The sequence below is a fragment of the Coturnix japonica genome, chromosome 12 (genome assembly GCF_001577835.2).
Source record: "Coturnix japonica isolate 7356 chromosome 12, Coturnix japonica 2.1, whole genome shotgun sequence".
NCBI lineage: Eukaryota > Metazoa > Chordata > Aves > Galliformes > Phasianidae > Coturnix > Coturnix japonica.
Window position 1 is genome coordinate 16,622,020 of NC_029527.1, and position 25,130 is coordinate 16,647,149.

General features: G+C 42.9%; 1 protein-coding gene across 1 annotated transcript in view; it reads right to left on the reverse strand.

Annotated features, from left to right (window-relative positions):
* Positions 1 to 934: 934 nt before the first annotated feature.
* RAD18 (RAD18 E3 ubiquitin protein ligase) overlaps positions 935 to 25,130 on the reverse strand; it is a 40,765-nt gene continuing 16,569 nt past the window's right edge. The window contains exons 6-13 of the mRNA XM_015875414.2: positions 24,248 to 24,347; positions 22,996 to 23,180; positions 21,100 to 21,176; positions 20,339 to 20,399; positions 17,301 to 17,435; positions 13,891 to 14,050; positions 7,150 to 7,209; positions 935 to 1,468 (exon numbers count right to left, since the gene is read on the reverse strand). Coding sequence (XP_015730900.1) covers positions 1,366 to 1,468; positions 7,150 to 7,209; positions 13,891 to 14,050; positions 17,301 to 17,435; positions 20,339 to 20,399; positions 21,100 to 21,176; positions 22,996 to 23,180; positions 24,248 to 24,347 — 881 coding nt within the window. The 3' untranslated portion in view covers positions 935 to 1,365. The remainder of the gene's footprint in view (positions 1,469 to 7,149; positions 7,210 to 13,890; positions 14,051 to 17,300; positions 17,436 to 20,338; positions 20,400 to 21,099; positions 21,177 to 22,995; positions 23,181 to 24,247; positions 24,348 to 25,130) is intronic.

The window sequence follows — 25,130 nt, forward strand, 5'->3', positions numbered from 1 at the left end:
GGCTGTTTTCCTGCTGATTCAGCAGTCACAGTCCTGTGCAGCACACAGCACTCTGACTGTTCTGCCACAGCTGGGCTCACAGATGGGCAGCACTACAGCCCAACTGCTCAGATTGCCATTGCACTTAAAACCAAGAGAATGATGCTATAACCTGAAACACTTGCCATCACCAGTGCCAGCTAGGGAAAGGTGGGTTTGACTCATCCTGAGCCACAATACACCTACACTGTATCAGGACCAGAGCTCCGTATCAGCACAACCAGGACAGCCCTGCAGAACATAGGCCAAAAAGCACAACCCTGAAGCTCCTGCCAGAGGGGTGTTCATAGCCCTCCTCAGTGCCAGAGCTCACAGTGCATTCCCCACTGTTACAAGAGTTTTTTGAGGGCGTTTTGTGCATGACAACGAATAAGAAAATGAATTACTATTAACTCAAATATAATCAAACCATAATGATAAAGAGCTCCATGGGACACACAGCAGCAGATGGAAGCTGACCTGCAGCAGTGAGCTCTGACCATTACATACATTCCTACTCTTCTCTGGCAAAATGCACACAGTATTTTTCTGTTTGTCGTTGATTACTATGATTTAAAGGCAGACCTAAAAGCGTAAGTCAATATTTGCTCTCTTTCAGAAGGTCTTACTGACAATCAACCAAACAAAAAAATCTGCCTCCTATTTTTCCCTCTCCATCTTCTCCCTTCCACAAAGGCATTACCCCACAATTGCCACAGACACAGCCTCTTCCAAACAAAAACATCTCCCACTTCCACAGCACGGAGTACTTCCAAAAGCACAGTGCCTGCTCCCAGCTGTGTATTTGTTTTAAGGCCAGAACACTCAATAGCCCCCAAACCTTCCAATATCTTTCAGCTACAACACATTAGCAATGCTAATGAACAAGCTTCCAAGAACGTATTCAAAACCAGCATGTTTTTTATGCAGTTTGAGTTTACAGTTTATTTCACTTGCAGAAAATCAGATTACACCAAATCAAAGAAATCTATTGCCTTTCTGGTGTGGTGCTCAAAGAGGGGAAAGGATTTCCACGCAGCTGCAGTCTGCAAAGCCTGCACTGCATGTATGAGCAGAGCAGCACAGGGCAGCAGTGCCACACAGAACCACTCCCTGGCTGCAGGAGGGCTCACTCGCACCCCAAGCAGCATTACAGTTACAGGGTGCAGTGCTGCACGCAGAAGTGCCTGTGCACTCACTTGACTATTTTAAGGCAGTCGGAATGGCAGTTATGTAAGAATTCAGCACTTTTTAAAGTACCCAGATACACCAGAAGCATGAAAAGTCTAAGCAGCACTTCTCAGCCTTAAGCCTTCTCTACCACTTAAGCCCAGTGGCCCCGCAGCATCAGCTCTTCCTCCTCTTGCTTCTGGGAAGCAGCCGATCCCCTCCTGGCTGCTGGGACCGGCACGCCTTCCTCTTGCTCACTCTCCGGTCCTGAAGACAGTTGCTGGAAAAAGAAAGTGGAAAATATTGTTTCCAAGGTGCTCTAAATAGGCAGATGCTGAAGGCTGTATGAAGGCACAGCAGGGACTGGGTGCTCAGGACCCACAGCACACACTCCCACTGGAGCATGAACAGAAACATGTTCCATCTCCATGTCTGAGGGCAGCAGTACCCACAAACCCCCTATGACAGACAGGCCCAACACTGCTCAGGTCTGTCTCCATTCACCACCCCTCTGTCCCAGGACAGATCTGAGCAGGAGCAACAGCTTTCCCAGTTCTTCACCCATAGCCTCCAGTGTTGGCAAAGCAATGCTCACATGATATCAGCAAAGGTGTGCATGGAACAGTCGTGCACAGCACAGCCACCAAGGGGAGGGATGATGGCTGCAGGGCAGCTGTCCTACCAGGACAACACATGGGGCTCCACCTTTCAGCTACAGTCCTTCACCTGAAGCTCTTCTTATGGACAAGGAGCATTGCACTAGAAGCTCAATTAAGTGTTTTCATTTCAGTCACAGCTAATTTTAAAGAGGGGGGGGGGGGAAAGTTAAGCCAGCCATTTAAAATTATGCAGCTAATTTCCATCAACCAGCCTTAGAGCTTGGAACACCATGTAGAGTTGGCATGAAAGATACTGCTCTTGCCCATCAATAGCCATTACTAATTAAACATTCTTCATAACCATCTTTTTAAAAGCCATTTGCTAGGATGAATCTGCCCTCTGAGGACTATTCATTTGGCTTAAGCAGGAAATTCACAACTGGAAATAAGATGAAATCTGGATAAGCTTCTGGATGAGGTGCTACAAGATATGGTTTAGTAGCTGAGTGAGTAGTAATGGTGACAGGAGGACGGTTACACTAGATGACCTTGTAGGTCCTTTCCAACCTTGTGATTCTAAGAATGGAAAACTCAAACGCTGAAGTCCATATCCGTTTTGACTGCAGCAAGATGCACACGTGCTCAGATCAGCAGGAACAAAGTGCATCCTGAGCAACTCCCCGCGGTTCCTCCTGCCCAGACACAAAGCACACAGCACTGCAGATCACAGCGGAGCTGATGAGACAATTCCCTCCCTGCTCTGCTATGAGCAGCTCTGATAAGCAGCACAGCCGCACAGGCAGCCAAGCAATTTGATTCTCTAATATGATTGCTCATTTGATTTGCTATTCATTATTATCCTTCAAGACTCTTGGTACCGCTTTCCATTTTCTTCACTGACTTTGTGCACTTGAGATTATAGGCTCCACGATGAGCCCGAGCTTCATTTACCCACTACATCTGGACAATCCTATCACAAAGCATGTCCTAACATCCCCAAAGGCAAAGATAAATCCTCTGTCGCATCTCCCACGTTCTCAACACCAAACATCCTATTAACAAAATAATTACATTTAAGCCTAAAGCTCTTGAAGACAACAGGATTTGGCTTTTACTCACATAAAATGCCTCCATGTGGAAGGATGTCACTACTCTGCAGATGACCCAACAGACATCACTTCTGTGCCACCCTTATCCAGATTCTGTTTTATAAGGAAATCTGGTGTTTTCTGCCTTTGTTTCGTTGAACTTAAGACAGGCTACAAACACTGAAAGTTAGCACTAAATTAAATGAGTGATTAATTGTCTTCCACCCCAGACCAACTGACTGCAACCACTGCAAACCACTCCCTGCACACACGGTGCCCTTTGTCTCAGCTGGCACTGCTCACAGGAGCTACGGCTGCTTATGTAAGTTCAGAAGAACACAATGCTGGAGCCCTGAGAACACTCAGCAACACGAAGCAATGCCACACAACAGCTCTGTGACTTGCTGCAGTACCCAGTACTACACTCCTGTACAGTCAGCCTTCCCAAATGCCGCAGGAATAAAACAAGCCAAGAACTAATTTGTTCTGAGCAACGGCTTCACTTATCAGGAGGTGGGATCCAGGGCTGCTCAGAAACCTTGGGACTCTAAAGCCTGTTTACAACTCAACTGCCAACATATACGTTTGCATACAGAACAAGGAGCATTGCTGAGAAAGCACTGCAGTGCAATCACTGCATGGAAGCAGCACTGAAACTGGAAAGAAAGGTAATGCCATCCAAAGACAGCCTGGTAAGCAATCGTTGCCTAGAGGTTTTGTTTAATAAGGCAACTTCTGTACACTGGGTCTCTTGTCAGTACGTTATTAAATGCTTCTCAAGCTTCTCAAAGACTCTGCAAAGTCTTTGGCATTTGTATATCCCTGGGTGCCAGCAGAACCCTAAAATGAACAGAGAAGTTCAGATACATAACTGCATCTCACATCAGGCCACATGCAATTCAGGCGTCTATGGCCCTACTACTAACATATACCTGCATGAAGATGCTGGATTCATCAGGAACTGAGTTTATATCTGAAGGATTAAAGCCTTCCACCACTTCTGAACTAGAACTTAAGACCATTCATCTGCCAATAGGTCTGCAAAAACATCATGACCACCAGCACAGACCAGTAAAGGAGTGTGGCTGATGGGAGAAGCAAGTAAGGCTCAGGTACATGACCCAGCTTGGGGAGTGGGTGGCAGAGAGCACGGCAGGGATGTGGCTGAAATGCCTGCAGTGCTCACTCTATAGGCCCTTTACTTCTATTTCTCTGCACAATGCATTCCTATAGGAAATATATCCACCAGGCTTACTTCCTGAAATCTCACTAACAGCTCTGCAGAAGAACTCAGCAAAGGTGTGAATGGTGAAGTCACCACAGAAGCCCTTTCATCAAACCCACACTAATTTTCAGGCATTCAGATCTGATGCAGCCCATGGAGCTAAGCAAACCCTGCAGCTCAGCACTCACACACTTCTTGCCAGGCACATTACAGAACCATAAGGCTTTCATTAAATGGTCACCAAGAGGTTACTGAGGGCCTGAAACGCTGCCTCAATTTCATCAGATAGAGTAATATGAATTTATGTAGTGCCAATAGCATTATACCATAGCAAGTGGATTTGTTACTTAACAGAGGATATGAAAAGCAAGGGAAAAAAAAATTCTGAGAGCTCAGAGAACACTTAAATTGTGCTTAAGTTAGTTTCAGGAATGGAATGAGATTTTGCTAAAAATATGCTCCAAATTGCCACTAAAATATCCCTAATCTGCTCCATCTGTGCACTGTCACAAATAAATGGCAAGCATGTCACAGAAAAATACTCAGGTTTATTTTTTGAGTATTACTGTCTAATCTCTTTGTGTCAAAATAAGACAATTAGCAGAGATGAAAGACGACTCCAGGGAATTTAAGTAATATCTCAATTGTCATTAAGCGCTTCATAAAATAGACAATTCATTCTAAACGCAGAATATGAATATTTATTGCTTCTTTATTAGATCTATCATGGAAATTAAGATGCTCAGCAAATCACTGTATCTCTAAAAGGCACAGTATGCTGCAGTCCACAACTGCTCCGACACCTTGAGTTGTGCTACAGGCAGAAGTCCAACCTCAGCCTAATGCTAAGCACTGGGAAAGTTTCTTTGGGATACTGAAGGCACAGATACTGAAATCCAAACACTCCGTACCTCTGCTGCCATTTCCTCACCTGCTGATGGAGAATAAAGCACAATAAAGCACAATAGAGCACTTGCACAAGTTCAAAAGTTTGAAGTGTTTGTTTGTTTTTTTTTAATAGCATCAAATTCTCTTGTAGAGACTTTCATTGTGAAACCACAAGAGACCTGCAGCTCACCACAACAGCCCGCTGTGCAGCTGGCACCACGCACAGCTGCTCCCTGCCCCACCACACAGGGCTCTGCTGCCCTGCCCCCAGGAATGCATTCCCCAGCCACAGTCAACCAGAACCAGTGACCACACTCCCACTGCTGAGCAGCTCCCTCACACTGCTTCCCCTGGAGCTCCAACTTGAACTTAACCCTTCCAGAGACACAAGAAACCCTAAATCTTGTGAACCCCATCCACGAAAAACATGAAACAGAAAATACAGTTTTGAAAGTACTGAAAAATCACATTTGACAAAAGCAAGTAATGCTCATGAACTATTTTCTCCATTTCAGTTAACAAAGAAATCCTGCAGAAGGGCAATAATATGGATTTGTATTGTCAGTATAGACAAATGTATTCTCCCTCACCACATCCATCTCTGTTTAGAGACACTACTGCACAGTCTTGCCCTGAGAGAAGCCCCACTGAATTTCATAGCTGGACCTGTCCTCAGCATGGTGCCCATCTCAGAAGTCAGATCCTCTAGGCCTACACAAAGAAACATTCTTAGCCCTCATACCCAAATACCAAATAATGTCATTTAGAATTACAGATATAAAATGACATAGAAGTCTGAATACAGGACTATTTTAAAGTGTTCCCTTCACTAAGAAACTGGCATTTGAACCTAAGCCAAATACAGATCATTCTAAATTTTTCCAAAGCAGTATGTTAATTATCTCATGTATTAAAATACTCCAAAAGCTGGAACTTCCATTTCACTTGCTTTGCAAATACCCAGTTATCAGCCATAACAAAAGCAGAAACGATCTTTCTGGCAGAGCTCAACCCTCAAAGCAAAAATCTGTGCTGGTTATGAAATGTCTTTGTGCTGGTCTGTGCCTACACAGGTATTAAGCTTGCCAAAGCAAAGCTCTCCCCTTCTGCAACCAGCAGGACACAATTCTGCAATGAAGAACAAAATAGCTGTAACGAAATGTGTAGACCTGACTTATTTAATATTCTTGTGCACTTACCAACCTGACCAAACCTTGGTACCACTCAAATGAAACCACCTAAAGACTGACATTTTCTGGGTGAAGGAAATTATCAAAGTAATTCTTTTTGCTCTGGATATTTTTCATAACTAATGTTAGCAGCCAATACTGCTAAAGAGAAACGCTCCATCAGGGAATCCAGCTTCCACACTTGACACTCCTATTTCTTCTTGGACTAATGAACACATTTTCCTAACTCATGCAAGAAGCCACAGATGCCATCAGTCTTCATTCCTGTTTCTTTGCACAATACCCATAAAGCTTTTTAACACTGCACTACTATAAATCTCACTATACCTGCACACTTTCAGCATCCCCAGATAGCGCAATATTTGCACCCCACCTTCATGTATTTCACTGTGTTACTTCAGGAATCGTTGTCTGGTTTTGCAGTATTTCTTTATAAAGCACCTTGCACAGCTAGATACAAACTTTAAATCGTACCAATAACAGAAAGGGATTTTTGTTCTTTGAAAAGACAAACTTAAGATTTGAGAAACAAGAACGTGCTCTTCTCTCTCCCTTAACAGATGTCAACCTAAACAGATGTTGCAATTTCAGGATGTTCAACTAGACATAGAGATGACAACAACACAACATTAAATACAATAGAAAATTAGGTTCTCTTGTTTTCCCATAAAAATCAGTCTGTGTTTGGTTTTTTGTTTGCTTTTTGTTTAACTATACACCCACACTTAAGCACACTTTGGAACAATGATTTGTAATCAGTCATTTGGGGATTCTAGGAGCATCTATGCATTATTTTCCAGCAAATCAATAACACCATAGAAATTTTGTCTCCAATAACTGTGGAAGCTCTCACTGAACCTGACTTTTTAAGTAGCATCTGTCTCCCTTGCAGAAAATGTACAGGATTCCACAACCCAGAAGAGACCTGAAATCAGCATCAAGTATTTTACCACCCATCTATTTCTACCCACCTGTCAGAGGACACCGAACAAACCTCAGCTTCCAGATCTCTCAAGATGTCTGAACTGGAACTGAAAGGAAAAGCAAAACATGTCAATTATTTTAGCAACGCTCACACCAAAAGTCTCTAAACAAAACAAAAGCCCAGAAGGGTCTTCCTTTGAGTTCCATCTTCCTTTGAGGAAATGAATAGATGCTGTGCAACCCCTATCCATGAAAAGGAGTTCTTCCCTCTTTCCCAGTTGGTCTCCCCCCATCTTCCATTCCCCCCTGGGGTCAGATGAGCAGCACAGGGACTGCAGCACCACAGACGGGAGAAAAACACCACCGGCACAGAGGAGTTCAGTTAAAAAAGGACAAATACACCCACAAAGCACTGCTGCCATACAGAGAACATGATTCCAAAACAAAATGGATTCTGAAGTTCTGTGTGCAATTTTAGAAACTCATCTGTGGTTCCCCAGGAATTTTTATGAACTGCTGAATAAATTTATCTAATTACAGCATTTCTCAACAGAACAGCTTTAATGTGGAGACGAAGGCAATTAAAATTAAAAGGAGTAACTGCACTTATAGGGAACAGTGTTTAATCTCTGCACCAATTACCAATCCCACCACTCACAGCACCTGGAGGAGTGAGCACAGCCCAAATCCCAGCACCAGACGTGGGTGCTTTGAGGGTATGTCAGGGAACCCCAGCACGCCCAGGGATTTCTTACTGCATTACTACACATGAAATGCTCAAAGGAAAAACCACAGGAAAGCACGCTGTAAAAACAATGGTGATGGGGTAAGCTGAGAAGTCTAGCAGGTTTATTTTTACTCTCAAAATGTGCACTGTCAAGAATTCATCTCCAGCACACAAGCTGGATGCCCAGGGAATGAGTTATCTTACTTCTGAATCCTGCCCTCTACTCCAGTTACATTGAAAGAAAAAGCAGTAGGAAGACATTAGCGTTTGGTTCCCTAAAATAGAAAAAGAACAGGTTTGATGACTGAACATCATGTACTTTATTGCCCTGAAAAATCTATTCTTATTATCATTAATCACCAACTGTTTGTCACAAGCGAAATAATAAAAGTGAGAAGATTTGGCTAGCACTCAGCACAATAATGCACATTCATAATTTGCATGCATATTTCTAAGTTTATGCCCACCAAACTATTTTAAAACCAGGCCCAAAAAGTGCTGGAGTTACTTACCACCTCAAAACGTGCCTGCATAAGAGAACTGGATACCAACACAAGAAAGGTCTGAGCCCTACACAAACCAAGTCAACTCCTGCACTTCCATTGTACGGAGAGATGAAGGACACTGCACCTGAGTGTACACACAGACCTCAGGGCTATGAGCTCCCCAGACATGGCCAAACTGCCCTTTGTTTCAGCATTCCTTCAAACACAGCCATCATTCCAAGGCAGTCACTCACTAAGATAGTTCCCTATATCTAGTCTGTGTTAAACATCAGCTTCTTCAACAAAGATCAAGCCACGTCTTGATGCTGAGCTGCTGTGATTACACACTTCATACTATTTTCCACGTGTGGGGAGAAAAAAACAACTCTAAATGGATAACTGCAAAACAACTATCAAAAAACCTTTTCCAGCTCTTTATTGAAATGCTGACTATTAAACCAAAAGGGATACTGACCAACTGAGTTCAAATTTTTAAACAATTTTGTTTTGTGGAAAGCTTCCAATATCTCCTTATTGTTGAACAACCTGCATTTAAACTGAAGAAAATGAACGAAATTGAAAAGAAACAGCTACCTCGATCTGCATGCTGGTTTTACACATTTCAGTGTACAGTTTTACTCGTTCCTTCGGATGCTTCTGCCTTCCCAGTACAGCCAGCAGGCACACAAAGGCCAGGCAAGGCACAACACATCTTCAGGCTTCATTTGGGCTCCAAATCCAAGACAATTACCTACAAGAAGTCTTTTGTCCTTCCCTTTAAGGAAGATTATTCTTCCTATCTTACATTGAGAATTCCAGATCAGTAAATTCACACAGCAAAACCAGTAAAGCTCTGAGATGTAAGTGCTTGTGGTGTGGAGGGCTGAGGAGCACAGTGAGGGCATGAAGGATTCCGCTGCAGCACCCACTGCTCCTGCAGGCTGAGGGTCAGCTTCCTCGGGGCACTTACAGGCAGTCAGGAGCGAACTGTTCCTTCCTCCATCATCAGCTGAATTTTACTCCCCCTCGCCCTTTGTTAGTGATGTTTCGGTTTTGTTTTGCTCCTTAAAAGATAAACACCACCATAAAAATAGAGAGAAGAAAGCTGACGTAAGTGTGAATAACATGTCTCATTCTAAAAATGAAAGGAGTAAACATCTCTCTGAACATGTTTGCTTTATGGCAAATTAAGTTCCCTCTTGGCTGCCCAACGAGCAGTGCCCTTTCATCAGCCCATCCTGCCCTGCACTCCGGCACATGCACAGAGCAGTTCTCGCTGTTAGCACCAAGTGAGACTCTCACTTCACCAGCACCATTTGAAGGCGAATACCCAGCCACAAGGAGTGCTTGCTCCCATTCCAGACGCCAGCCTGCCTGTGACAAACAGCCCTAGCATGCAGGGCATCAGGCAGACAAGGCAACATTGAGTGCTGGTCCCCTCACTTGTTTTCAGGGCTCAAAGGTGCCCAAAACCACAGCTGCAGCTGATGCTCTGGCACCTCTCCTATGCAGGCACTGTTCTCTGCACAAACCAGAGGCCAGCAGCTGGCCCCTTTGGAAATGGCCTCTCTAGGACTCCACCCACAGCCCCTGCAGCTCTGTGTCCATACACTACAGCTCACAGTTGTTGGAACAAAGGTATGAATTAATAGCAGAGAAGCAACATCATCCTTATGCAATGGACTCACATTTCAGCCAAAAAACAAGCAAACAAACAAACAAACAAACAAAAAAATCAAAGACAAAACGCTCCCATCTAACATTTGATGTGCACCACAGCAGCACAAGATTCATTAACTCAGAACTGAACTACAGAACTGAAAAGAAACAGCTACTGCCCCTGGTCTCACACACTGCCTCATGCCAGAGAAAACCAGCCCAGGACCAGGACAGCATCCTGGTTATCCCTATCTGCAGTGCCAGGAAGTCCCCCCACAGCTCTCCCGGACACCCTGCACTGCCAGCTCTGACAAAACCATGTCTGTGAGAAGCATCCAGGGGATGCTGCCATCCAGCACCCTACAGACTGCAACCAGAGCATACTATGCCCTCTCCAGCTCATGAACTAAAGCTCAACTTCTGCAAAGCACCTAAAGCCAAAGCAAGTGACCAGCTAAAAGCAGACCTTCTTCCTGATCAATAGCTGTCAAGCACAATGCCAAGAAGTCCCACTTAGTGCAAACGAGTGTCCTGGCTTGGGCAAGGAGCTCAGCTGGCAGTGCTGCAGTAGCTCCGTGTATCCCGGAGGCAGAGATTTACACAAGCTGCAGATACAGCACTTTTGAGTCAGTGTTTCAAAATTAAATCACCCTGTTTCACTGTACAATATAATACTGTTAGACGAGGCCAAAGATATATTGTCTGTGCTGCAAGTCCTCCACTCTGCTCCTCAAGAACTGATGCTCTCTTCTAACAGCAGTTTTAAACCGAAATAATTTGTTTAAATGACCGAATGTTATCTCAGTCTTATGGAGTACTTTTAATAAAATATTTCCTCTGTGTGGTTCATTAACTGGCTTATCACTGTCCCACCTACCTTCTTTTCTCATTTTTCTATTGTTCAAATTCTTGCATAAAGCTTGGCTTCAGTCCCAGAAAGTAAAAGAACACAGTGGGACTATTTATATGGAGCACTAAAGTTCCATGAAAGCTTTATATATGACTTCACAGCTTTGAAAAAATATCCTTTAAAAGTCAGGGCTTTGTCCCGCTGTTTATCTATTACGAGCATTTTGCCTCGTTGGTGGGATCATCAATTTCTGAAAAGACCAAACACGTCTGGATCGATGCTGCCCTCCCTACATGTTTTACCTCTTCTCCAGCAGGCATAGAGTTCTCCTGTCCTCATGTAGAGCAGTGACTTCTGAATAACATCAGCACTGTCATGAGTACAACAGATGTATGGATGTACTGTAGGTCCAACTGCTCCCTTAGTTGTATAAAATAGAAGGTTTATTGGTATTGGATTGAAAAGGGGTACAAGTTCTTGTGAAGGACAGCACGTAGGAATCACCAAATCACTTTCAGTGTAGTTAACAGAACAAAGAATTCAGCTCTCTGCCTTTGTGACTGGCTGTATTCCATTTGCTGCTCAAAATCCAAATTTTCTTTTGATGCATCACAGCATCAGGACTCCATATAAAAGTGTTCTCTACGTGCTTAAAAGTACAGCACGCACATTGAGACTCTCAAGTATATTTCAAGTTTTGACATTTCAATGTGAAATAAGATCCCCCTTGTCAGAGGATATCCTCTTATTATAAGAAAATGTAAGTCTCCGAAAATCGTATCTTGATGCAAAAGCACAATGCTATGGACCACCCCACTGTAAATCATTCTTTGTTTTCACGACACTTCAGAGAACATTAACTCCATGGCAGCCAGAGAGCGACACAACATATAAAAAATACACAAAAAAAAAAAACCCAGCACCACTGCAGTGAACTTCCTGACCAACACAGTCGCTAACTTGTAAGGTTACGCAAACTGCACTAAACTTAAACAAATATAAACATGCTGCATGTACAAAGCAGAGAGCATCTACAGAGCAAGAAAGCAAAGAGAAAAGTCCCAGAGAGATTCTGAAAAAGCAGTTCTGTGCTACAGAATTTGAAGTGAATAAGCCACAAAAAGTGTGTCTGTTGGCTTACGTTTGTTTTTTTTTTAAAGAGTTCCAAATATCTGAGACATACAGACTGGTCTTTGCAGCTGTGAGATTCTATATTTGAGTCAAGAAATCTATGGAAATACTTAATTTGGAGAGAGTGAATACATGCAAAGAAGTAACAAACAGCTTCGTTCTGAGCCAGACATGACGCAAACAAACATGTGCTTTCCAACAGTATCTGCCAGCTTGCTTCGTGAAAGCACATTCAAACCATCAGTAGCAGCTACATGCTGATACCCTACAGCAAACTGCCTCTTCAACACACTTTCATCCAGACTTGAGAATAATAAACATAAGTCTGCAGACACAGAAAGGTACAGAATGAGAATGTAACTGTGATGCCAAAGGCCACAGGAGGGTCACTCAGGGTATTATTTATATACCTAGTTGGCAGAGGAGCAGATTTAATGATTCCTTGGATGAGCCAATGAAAGGAAAACTTTCTCACTCTGTCAATTGAAAATTCGAGATCTTCCAGGGTGTTTAATGCTAAAAGGAGAGCGTGCAGTCAAAAAAGAAAAAATAAATTTAAAAAAAAAGGAAAAAAAGAGTGAAACAAGAACAGGAATATCTCATTCAAGTTCTGGATAAGAAATCACCTGGAGGGCATTTATTTTGTGCAGCTGCTATCACCAGAGCCCCAGGGACAGGTGCCTTGCAGACACAGGGGGGAGGAAGCAGCTCCATGTGCCATCTGCACACATGTCCAATATGACACCTGAAACTGGAGAGCTTCTGCCTGGGCTCCCATCTACTTTGCTACACAACCAAAGCACAGACCCAGGCACCACACAGCTCCCAGCAGCACCTGCCAGCAGCACAACAGTCAGTGCCAAAGCTGCCAGTTGCAAAGTTGAGGTTTTAGCACATGAAAACAGCCTGAGGAACAAGGCACCACATCAGCTCCTTCCTTCCAAGTAAGGGTCCAGGAGTTGCTCCTCCAGGCCAAGCCATCCTCAGAACAGGTCATGCATAGAGCACCTCCAGGAAGCTCCTGCACCCAAACAGCACAGGCATGGAGATGCTCTCAGGGTGCCAGTCCTGCCAGCACAAGGCTCAATTCTCTGGTGCACCAAACAGGCCAGGATGTGTACCAGAAAACTAGTTATCCCACTCAACCACTTTCCCTTTCCCTCTAGAAGCTGAGCCTACAACACCCAGTACTGAAAAAGACGTTTATCTTAGCATGAATCATCTTCAACAATCGATAGAGCAGTACCTAGCAAATTGTGATCTATGAAGCATGTGTTTTCAACAGACACAAACTCCATCTTCAAAAACTATGCAGGTAGATCTTGAAGCAGTAGAAGCTGAGGCTCTTTTCAATAACACCAGCACTGAAGTACCAAAACATTTATAAAACCTTCCTCGATTCTTCATTTCCTGTGACCAAATAAAGCCACTTCAGTAAGCAAAACTAAATGAATTAAGAAGGAAAAGTAAATGGATGTCAGGACTTCAAGGTTCAATGACATTCTATCCCTGCCTGAAAGTAATGGGTCATTTAAATTCTATTTCTCATAGCAACACTCGGCTCCAAGAACCATTAAAAGATTTAGGCAATATCAATTTTTGTTTGAAGATTTATTTAAAGAGATGATGCAGTAAGAGAAACATCAGACATTCTCCTGGTCCCACAGCCATTTCACTCACTTTTCTGTACAAAAAGGAACATTTCTACTACAGTGCTTCTATCAACCCATTACTAAGCTATTAAGAGAATCTGAATGCATCCTGCAAGCAGCTGAACAGACAGAAACGTGGAAGAGAAGGAATGAATAACCACAGCTGAGAATCACCTCCTACAACGCAGAGTATAAATACAAATGGCCCAGTATCCATGCCAAAGTTTCTTCACTTTGGTCTAATGGAGTAATGAGAACAGACTAACTAGACTAACCGTGCTAACCTGCTCGATGATCCGGATGAGACTGAGGATGCAAGAGAGACCGAGCCCTGGCCTTCCTCTGAGGAATGAGGGTCACTTCTTTTGCCATCAGGAGATCCTGGTTTGAGTTCCTGGGCTTCTCCAAGGACTGAAGCCGAATGATGCTCTTCAAGATCTTCCCCTATCAAGAAAAACAATATCACTTATTTTTTTGCTGCCTGAAGACAGACTTTAAGAGAAACAAAAGGTGTAAAGCATTTGTATACTGACACCTCATTCCTACTCACTTCCCAAACTCTCACAGCTTCAAAAGGTTTTTTTTTTTTGTTTTTCATGTTGTTTTTTTGTTTTTTTTTTAAACTACAGCAGAAAAAGAGCCAACAGCAACAAAAAAGCGGAAACAACAACAAACAATCCCTAAGAACCAGAGCCTGAAACAGAAATATTCCCTTGTTATGAGTCTCAAATAGAAACAAGGAGAGAAATAAAGGGTAAGGTTATTTGTCACATTTCAGAAATTAGCAAACACTTAATGAGACAGCTCCATCCTCCGGTTCTTGCAGCCAATTCACTTCACTCATTGCATAAGACATCTTGATAGCTTCAGTTTCACAGATCGAGATAATAGGCTTGTTTTCAATAAAAGAAACATAATGATTTATTTTCTTTTGCATGCAAGAAAGATGATATGTCAGAATAGATCATCAGCATTTCCGTTCACTCTTATAGGAAAGAACATTTCTAGACAATGGAAACGAATTGTAAAGCCATCTATTATTTTCCTATCAAATATTTTCATCTATTAGAAGATGAACAGTTCTCTCAAGAGATGCCTCCTACATCACCACATAGGTAGTAAATATAGACTAGGAAGTATGATACAAAAAGAAAACTTGCTTTTATGCGCTGCCCACAAGTACTTTCAAATGAGTTATTTAAGCAGGAAGCTGCAAGGGATATTAAAGCCATACTGAGACTTGTTAATAATTCAAGGCAGTTCACAGAGGTGTTTTCTCTGCACCCACGCCTCCCAAATTATATTCCTGCTCAAAACACTTCCACTTTAGTACCTCTACAGGGATTTTTGACAGAACTGGCCAAACAGAACCATAGCCACAATGTGGAAAAGCTACACAATCTATGAATTGTGCTCGAGTTTGCCCTTTCCCCTATGCTAAAGGGCATATTTAATTGTCAGGAGCATATTTCTGTCGGTTGAAAACAACCAGCAGATTACAGTGAGTCAGCTGTCTAACTAATGCAGCATTACTGACATCAGGAGATTAAAAATAAAGGTCCAATACAATAACACAGCTCAAAATAGATGCATCAAAAGTATTTATCAATTTCTTACAGTACTTCCACTGAGCAGTGCAAAATCCTACATTCATCAGTTATAAAAACAAAAACAAAAAAATAATTAAATTTCCTGTCTAAGTTTGAAGATGTGAAATAAGATCACGTGAATTAAGAAGGGATGATTAAAACATTATGACAGAGCAAGATTTTGAGAGAGAAATAAGTTACATCCATTAATACTACAGTTAAAGGCAATGGGAGATATTAAGGTTTAAAAAATAATGTTTTAATTCTGCATAGTTCCAGGATCTACCATCTATCTCTTTCAGACTCTGAAGAAGTGGGTAAGGAATGCATACAAAGCCTTTGCTCTTCTTGGAAGTAACGTTTTCCAACAGCAAGTCATCAGACCAGTGCCGGCTTTCTTTCTTTCAAAGTTATAATCTCCAATTTAATAAAAAGGTACGTGCTGTTAATAACAAACATGGAAGAAGAAAAGGCCTGAGCCTTCCGTTCCTTCACCCGAAATCTTCATGCTTTCCTTGCTTTTCTCAGCAGCTTAATAAACAGCCAACTAGGTACATCTGTTCAGCACAAAATGAGAAACTAATTTCAAGGATTATTCGCATGCAAAATTTCAAAGACTACAGAAAGCACAAGAAGAGTAACAAATCTTTCAAAGATATGCCAGACCCAGATGAGGGCGTGTCATCTGCTTAAGCCAACCCAATACAGGATGATACGGCTCTTGCAAGTTACTTTCTGCCTGAGCACTCTTGGAAAAGCTGCATGGCTTTACTTAGGTTCTCAAAGCCTGCAGTTCAGGGCACAAGGAAAAAGAAACTCAGGAGCCAATCTCTCCACTGATGATAGCAAGAAATTAATATTTCAGTCTGTGATCCCATTATCTAGTAGCACATTGCTTCTGTCTCTGCTATAGAAGAGGGACACCACTGTAAGTTACATCAAATGAGTCAAGCTTCATCCTAGAGATTCCTTACCTTTTACCTTTCATATGGAAAAGATTGGGCATTGCATCAAGATCTGCATGAAATGATAAGGATAGAATTCATACTACTTCACTGACATTTCATTTCTTTTTATTCTCTGCTGGAGGTGACAGCACAGGAGACAGCCTCATACCAGAGAGGAACACAGCTCAACTCAGGCAGCACAGAGATGTGTGAGGGCTGCTACAAAATGATCTGCCATATTTCCCCAAGGAATACAGACAGCAGCACATCCAATTCTGGCCGATGGAATGCTCTTTGAAATTCAGCATCCTGAATACACCTTAATTCCACAAATATTAGCCCAATGACTGCTTTTCTGAATCACACATCCAAAACTGACCGCATGCTGCCACAGCAAACAATGCCATAAAACAAATGAGACTGAATAAGACTACAGGGAACAAGTTAAAAGCACATGGAGGTGTTTCTCTGATGCGGGCAGTGAGGACAACAAACATATGCTGGATGCTCCTCCTAACTCCAAGTATATCTGCTGAACTGAGTGTCTGCAGCTGTGCATTCCCACTTCTCACTGTGCTGAAGGATACGGATACAAAATGAAGCAAGTTAAAAAAAAGAAAAAAAAGGAAAAAAAAAAAAAAAAAGAGAGGTAAAGTACTGCACAAACATTCCACAAGAAGCCAAAGTACTTTACTCCTTCAACCTCAGGACAAAAAAAAAAAAATACACTTGCTCCAGCCCAAACATCTCCACAGTTCTGACTCCTTATCATGCTAATAATGCAGCAATGCAGGCAATACCCACAAGCACCTTCATTTATACCATGTGCCCATTACTAACTGGTACATGTGGCTCAGAACCTAATGCCCCATTTACATCTGCTAGGTAAAATATGCATCTGCAATACAGCGCACGTGTAAACAATCACATTAAAATCAAACAAATTGCACATTTACTGTGAGTTGTGCTTAAGAATCACACTAGAATCAATGGCAATCCATCTCTTCAAGGTCTGTTTGATTTCTATGTTTGTTTGTTTTAAGGTTAAGAACTGTGGGAGAAGAACAAGGGAAGGAAAGAACATTTCTGCAGGAAATGCACTGATCAACACAGGAGGCAGGAAGGTGGAGTGGGATTACATTAAACAGCACCACTAACCTGTGCCTGCTGGCAATCCTACGACAGTGCCTTCTTCTTTCTTTCTCATGTTTTTTGTTTTCCTCTTGCCACTCTTCTCCCACCGATTTTTTGCTTGATCCACTAAAAATTGAAATTCGCTTTTGTGTTTGTTTCCTGAAACATAAAAACGTGTTGCTGTACAGCCAGCAGGCAGAGCCCTGCCACAGAACTGCTGGGGCAAACCAGAAACAAGTGAAAAGAACACGGAATAAGCACAAAATACTGAATAAAAAACATTTTTGTTACAGTAAATGAAAATTAACCCACACTGCAGTGTTCCACATCCTGTTAACAACCCAAATCCATGCTTGTGCCCTCAGCAGCCAGAATATTTGCATAAACAAAATCTCAGATTTTTGCACCATAAAACTGTGTTTGTTTCCTCTTCACGTCACCACATTCCTGTTTGTTTGTTTCTCTAAACCCATTAATATTGGGATTGCCGTTGTAACAGCCTGTAACATGATGAAGATTTCAAGCTCCTTTTGGACATTGTAGCTCTGCATTTGTTAGTAATCTCTCCCCTGAATTAGACTGAGAGGCTGTACTGCTCAGTGGAATAATTAGCCTTTAAGGGTGAGTTGTCACTCAAAAAATCTAAAAGCACGAACACCTCACAAAACCCCATCGGCTCTGAGTGCTCAGAGCATTCAGCACAGCATTTTGCCAAGGGAAAACAAAGCCTCAGTGCCTGACACACTTCAGCAGAAAGTGCCAGTAACCAGCTACAGAAACAGGGCATCCCTTATTCTGTGCTGGTTTACCTTCCAGCTGTAATTCCCAGTTATTTGCTTTTTGAGACCACTCAGTATGAGACTGACCTTACTGATAACAAGCCCAATGGAAGCCATGTGTTTCCAAGGTGTCCTTTCTCAAACAACCTAACAGAAGCTAATTGAGGCTATCAGCCCCATCCTGATAACCTGGTTAGCATGCCTCTTGCTTTATCACCTTACAGCAGAGGGTAGCATCCTAACTAGAGAGAAAGAGCAAACCCTCTGGCCTACACTGTTACCTGCTTTAATGCAGCTCTAAATTTTCCCATCTCTGCAGTAAAGCATTTACAGTGTAACAAGGTAGTAAGCACAACAGTGACAGCAGAGCAGCAAGATTCCAGGCCACAGCAAGTGAGGATTTGCTCAAATGTGAAAGAAGTGGGCACAGAAATAAAGAAGCTGCTTACCTTTGGAAGGCCTCAGGTACACAAGGTATCTCTAGAGTGATACCCTCACCTCCACTGCCAACCCTTAAATGAGGTCCGGCAAGGGGTGGATCCTGGCTCCTACACTGCATGCACCTAAGCTCCCCTGGGCTGGCCCTGCTTTCCTACCAGGTGCTCCATCACTGCTTCAAGTAGGGATTAGCATTGCCACTACAACTGTGCTTATGGACCAGGAAGAACCCCAGCATACAGAACAAGCACAAAACCAATAGGCATCCTCAGCCTGCGGCAAGCTGAGGGCTGGGGGAGCTCAGCTCCCACCTCAGGCCTCTCCCCACCACCTCCTGTCAGGTTCTGCCCTCTGCGAGGAAACACATCTGAAATGCTTTTCCCATGTATTGTTTAGAGCTTATTTCTTCCTGGCATTGTTGAAAGCTCAACATAACGTCAACAACTCCTTTTAGCAAAAAAAATGTTCCCGCCCAAGATGCTTGTATGTAAAGCATGGTGCATTTATTACATAATCCCTTTGGTGCTTCAGTTTTTCCAGCATTACTATTTTTTGTTGTTTTGTTTCATGCTGCATTTACGAAGGTCTTCACATCACATCAAGCGTCCTGCCAATACAGGGCACTGCTCAGATGCAATGTAAGGCACAGCTGTGCTGGAGATACATACCATGTGCAGCTCGTAAAACTATGGGTATTTCAGTAATAAAAACAACTGCAGACATAATTACAAATACTTCAAACACCAGGCATAAATCACCGAGTGTCTGAATCCAGTGTAAATTAAAAGACTTAGAAAGAGCAGCGGATTACATTTCTTTTTTAAATTATTATTTTTTAAGCTTGAAATAGAAGCCTGCCCTTAAGGAAAACGGGAGGCTGACCTTGGCAGGGGGGGTGGGGTGGGGAGCAGAAGCATCCCAGTGCTATTGCTGAGCTCCAAGGGAGCAGAAGGAAGCTCCTGACCAGGACAACAGTGCTGGCTGTACCTAGCAGAACAGCAGTGAGTGGAGCACGGATGGCAGCTGCTCCAGGGCTACCAGGCACTGAGCTCTGAGTTTATCCTTTAGAACTGTTTAAGCTTTGTTGGGGGAAAATACCCCACTCAGGGATTAATAAGTTCATGGGGAGTTTTTTTGTTTTTTGTTAGGGGGGTTGTTTGTTTCTGTAACGGGTTAGATTGGCGTTTTTAATTTTGCTTTGTATTATATTGCTAGACGTTTCTGCAAGGCAAGAAAGCAATTATGAGCCAGTTACATGAAATTAGAAGAGAATGATTCAAAACCACAAACAGTGTGTGTACAGCTGAAAAAAAAAATATTCTCAGGAATAGAAGCAAAAAGCAAGGGGAAAAAATTGCTAAAGATTCAGGCCCTTATTTAGCCTTTACAGAAACCTAGCTAAACTCAACAAAGCTAAATCTAGCTGCACTATGACATAATTTATATGCTTGAAGCAACAGAAGAACTCAAGGAAACAAGGGGAATGTGACCATATTGCAGATTTAAATACACCCATAAGTATCACCAGAACAAGTTGTCCCGACAGTGCTTTGCTCCTCCATGGTGAAAGCTGGGAAGCTCTGCGTGCACTGCATGCATGCACTGTGTATGCATGCATACACCTGTCCCATGGTAACCACTGCTTCCAAGAGTGCAAGCACTGTACAGGTGAAGTCCTGCATAAAACTCTCACAAGAACCTCTGCTTCTAAACTAAGCCTAAAGAAAGCTAAGCTGCTTACGTGGCTCCAAGGACAGACAAAGGGGTTTTGTTGGTGGTGGCTTGGTTGGTTTTTTAAAAGATCAATTAATGAGGAAAATGGATTGAAACTTGGATTTTACTCACGATAACCGGTGTGGATCTCATCTATTTCCTGCTCTGTCTGGTCCTTTGTAAAGGTCAGGCTCTACAGAAATCACACAAATGTTTATTTACTAGGAGGAAAAGTTGATAAAGCCATGTACTTTAAAACTAAAAACTAACTAGGGAAGGCTCAGTCATTCAGTGTTCTCACACCAGCTCTTAGTCTCTCATCCACAGACGTAACACATGTTTAAAGTACATACTGTCTTGCATTGCTTTCACAAAGACAAAGGACTAAGCCAAAATACCCTGGGTAACACCCAGCATGTGTGGGCCATGAAGTTCTCCCTAACCCTGGACAATAAACGTGCACCAAAAGTCACAAAAGTATCATATGTCATGGGAAAAGAACAGGCACTATTGCTAATAGGGAAGCAAGGAATGTGCTAGATAAATCCTAGAGAATTCTAGGAAGCAAAATATTCCCCACGCTACCATGGAGGGTCAAAGTCTTCCAGTACGACCAAGGGGAACATTACTTCAGAATTTTTATTGCAATCAGAAAAAAAATTCTCCTACTTAAATGGTTTGGACATATAGACGACAGCACTACGCTAAGAACTGCCCATGACAAATGGCTGATATGAGAAAATCAAGCAGGTTACAAGATGGTATATGCCAAGTATTCCAAGTCTGGAATTCTGGCAATCACCATAATAAAGCAGCAGGCAGACACACTGAGCGTCCACACTGCAATGTCTCCTGTGCGTCCCCCAGTTTAGGAACAAGGACCATCAGCTTACATTTTCACCACTTTTACTCAGTTCAAGCTGAAGCCGAATCTTCTCATTCTTTTCCAGCTCTTTAACAATCTCTGCGACTGTTTGAAAACACATGAAACGGATCGTTAAACAGGAGTTGTTAGGGATGCAACAGCACTGAACAAAATGGCTGCTAACAAATCACAGAGAGACAAACCCCAGCAGCTCCCAGCAGCGCCCACTCCACCTCGATCCACACACACAGTGCTCAGCTTTAAACAGTGCCCAGCACACCATCCACTGGCAGCCAGCACTGCACTGCTACGGCCCTGCACCCCTCATCTCATTTTCTTTCATTAACAGAAGTATGCAGTCTTTTTGAACCACATCTGATCTTTCCTTACCACACTATGCTGTCTCTGTGACATAAAAGTGTGTTGTTTATATAGAGTTTTCATTCCATAGTGTATCGTTAAGTGGAAGTTGAAATAATGAAACACACTGCTTATCTTACTTTTCCCTCCTAGCAGCACTTCCCGAGGCAGTGTGGAGCTGTCTGCAGGCTCCCATCCAAAGCCCATCGTCCAGGGATGGATTTCAGACTCCAACCATTAAGTCAGACACCTCAGCAGCACACAAGCAGGCACAGCACTGTCTGCAGGGTTTGTTTTGACATTTACTTTTACAGACGCATTTCTACCCTTAATCATTGTCACAGAGCTCCAAGGTAGCTATGCAGATTACTAAAACAAATACGTGAACTAAGTGAAGCAGCCTGAGAACAAGCAGCTTATTGAGCTGTGAAGGAATAAAATCCGCTCAAAACTGGTTTAGGCAAAATCCAGGAATTTGGCACCTCGGCTTCCACAGAAGCTCAACAGTTTGTACTTTATAGCGACCTTCGGTTCACTGCTACCACTGAAAATGCATGCCTGTGTCCTGAGAGCAAGTTTAATAGTTCACTCTTCATAAATAGTTATTGAGCCAGAACTCCATAAAAGCTTTGCATTATTTAGGTGATCCCAGCTGAAGCACCCTGCAGTGCCCTGAGGAACTCTTCATTAGCTAGCTGGGATGAACTATATGCACAGGGGATTCATGATGCTTCGTTGCAAGCACTGAGTGAAGAACTGCTGCAAGAGAGCAGCAGCCCTCGGCATGCCCAACAGAGGGCCCTGTGCACAGCAGAGCTCCAGACCCAGCACCTCAGAGCAGGCACAAGGCTCCAGCCTGGCAACACTGTACTGCTACCCCTAGACATTCCTGCTGTGGATGAGCAGCACACAGTGAATGTGAACACTGGGGGTGCTACCCCAAACCCCACATACACCCCCCATCCACATCAACAAGGCCAAGCCCACCCACCCCAGCTACTGGAAGCACTGAACACACGCAGATGCATCAACAGCTTCTGGAAGAAGCAGTGAACATGCATCAGGACCTCACTGTAAACATGAAGAGAAAAGGGATCAGCTATAGGGTGAGAAACACCATTCCCCAGCCACCCACCTGGGCTGTGCTGCCAGCAGCCCCTGCCAGCAGCAGGCTGAGCACTGCCAGCACCCAGCACGAGTGCTGCAGGACCCCAGCGCCTGCACTGTACTGCTCCAGAAAGCTGCATCACAGCTGGTCCTGCCAGAGACTGCTTCCAAAGGGCTGTCTGCCATCAGCTTCCAATCAGATAAAGAGCAATACAGCCAGAAATCCCAAGTCTCTCACACGTCTGTGTATTTGCGCCATTACTGCTATCAGTTGCACAACAGAGAGATGACAAATGCCATCTATAAAGAGAAGCATATTTTCTTCTTGTATAAAATAGAATATAGCAAGATGCCATTCAAGATGTAAGAAATGGCCCCACTGCAGGCAAAACCAGGCAACACAATTGCATACAAAGTGCCTGTGGTGATACAAACTTCCCTTGTACTTCTAACTTACCCGACTTGGGATTCAGAGAATCACACTGAGCATTGTACACATGCACAAATTCTTGGTGCCTTTTAATGAGCTGCTGACGGCTCCCACGGAAAGACAATCCGTGCTCCTTCAGCTTCTTCTTCAAGTCGCGATCGGAGAGCAAGTTGTAAACAACTTTCGGCATAGGCTTCCTTTTGTGAGCAGAACTGCAAAAGGGAAAGAGCACAACCCTTTTTTTTAATTAATGTTCCTACTAGGAATCCAAATGCTGACTCGTATTCTTGCAGTGCATCCCCCAGGAGCACTACCTTGCATTACACTTTCTTAAATCCCAAGCAGTCTGGACAAAACAAGCAAAATTTAAAATTCTATTAGGGACGTGGGCTCGACACCAAAGAGATCCAGCTTTTATTCTCATTCATTAGGAACACTGGAAACAGTAAAAACATCCCAAATGAAAATTAAAATGCAATATCAGATTCCTGCATTAGTTCACTGTTCATTCATCTTCAAAACCCTCTGACTTGTGGATTGCAATCTGAGTATGACTAAGCAAATTAAGAGCTTTAATGAAGTTATGTCCTAATTTAAGGTTCACAGGACTTGGATAAAACTGCACACAGTAAGAGTTCCTCACAGCTGTCAAGTCTGATCAGTTAACCATAGCAGCCTACGTTTCTGCTAGTAAGTAAAAAAGACGCAAGGCTACACTTCTGATGTGAACGTGGCAGCTGTAACAAACCTTGGGGTGGAGGCTTAAATTGGAAGACATGCATGAACCTTAGGAAATTGAACATCTTAAAAGAAGAGACCTTAGCCTGAGTAATTTAAAGAGATCTACAGTGAGCAGAGAAAGGTACAATTATTATTTTTAACTTGACAAGTAGTGAAGCAATTTTCTTTTGGCCCATCTGAATCAGAGGAAACAACTCATTCACCAGATGACAAATGGGAACAAGTGTTACAAAATAAAACTGTAACGCTAGTGGATAGGAATCTGATGACAATGGCATACAGACTAAGTCTTACAATCTATGTTAAACTCCTTAAAACACCATTGTTTTCTTGCCACTAAAAAACCAAAAATAGTTAGTTTTGTTATTTTATTTGAAAAAGGAAAATGACTGCTACAGTATATATATAGAGAGGTTTTAGACTGACACATAACCAAGGAAAGCACAACCCACTGTATTGCAGCCCAGCAACTGCTGCTGCTCAGCTCCGCAGTGCAGAGGAATCCATGTGCACACACAAGTCCTCAGCCCTCTCCTACCTCCTGAGGCAGTCCTTCTTTTCCTCCCTGCTCAGGCAGCTGTCCAGGTGTTTGTTGATGTATTCCTCTGGAATAGCAACTCCACAAACAGGGCAGTCCACTGAAAGAAAGTGAGAGTGCTTTTACTATCCAGACATCACAGCAAAAAATCAAGCTGAAAAACTGTTGTTGAATAAAATGAAAATCCAGAATTCCAAGTTTGTTTGTTTGTTTTTATTAAAGACAGATCGATCCAGAACCTTATTTTTTAAGCACTTATCTTCACTCCAGAGCACTCTCCCCATTCTATGAAGCATCAGAATGCATCTCACCTTCCTCCCTGCAGATGGAGGCACGAAAACCGTAGTAAAGCCATAGAATAATACACAGAGTACAAAGAAACTTCAGTACTAATATAAACATAAGCGTATTTTTGTGATAATGCCTTTCGTTTTTGCAGAATTTCAATGAAGCAGCATAGCACAAATCTGTCCATGTTATCAGTGTGCCCCAGTGTGGTAGTGTGAGTCTATGCGTCTCACCATCATGTCAGCTGGTAAATCTTACAGGAATTCTATGATCTATCCATGTGTCCTTTTTTCAGAAGCACCTCTAGCGTAACATTATGAGTTGTGCTTGGAGACTAACAGACACCTACAGCACAGTCCCACCCATGTCAGAACTCTTCCTGCACCAGATTAGCAAGAAATAACTCTAAAGGCCACTTGCAAAGATGGTCAAAACCAGAATACTTACCTTTTGCAGTTACATTCTGTACACTTGTCACGGGTTACTTAGATTTACCTATGCCCGTGACAGGGGAAGCCACCCCGTGGGCCCCCCTCCCGGGGCCCGGAAAGGAGGAAAAAGGGAGTGGATAACAAACAGGACAATCTAAGGGAGG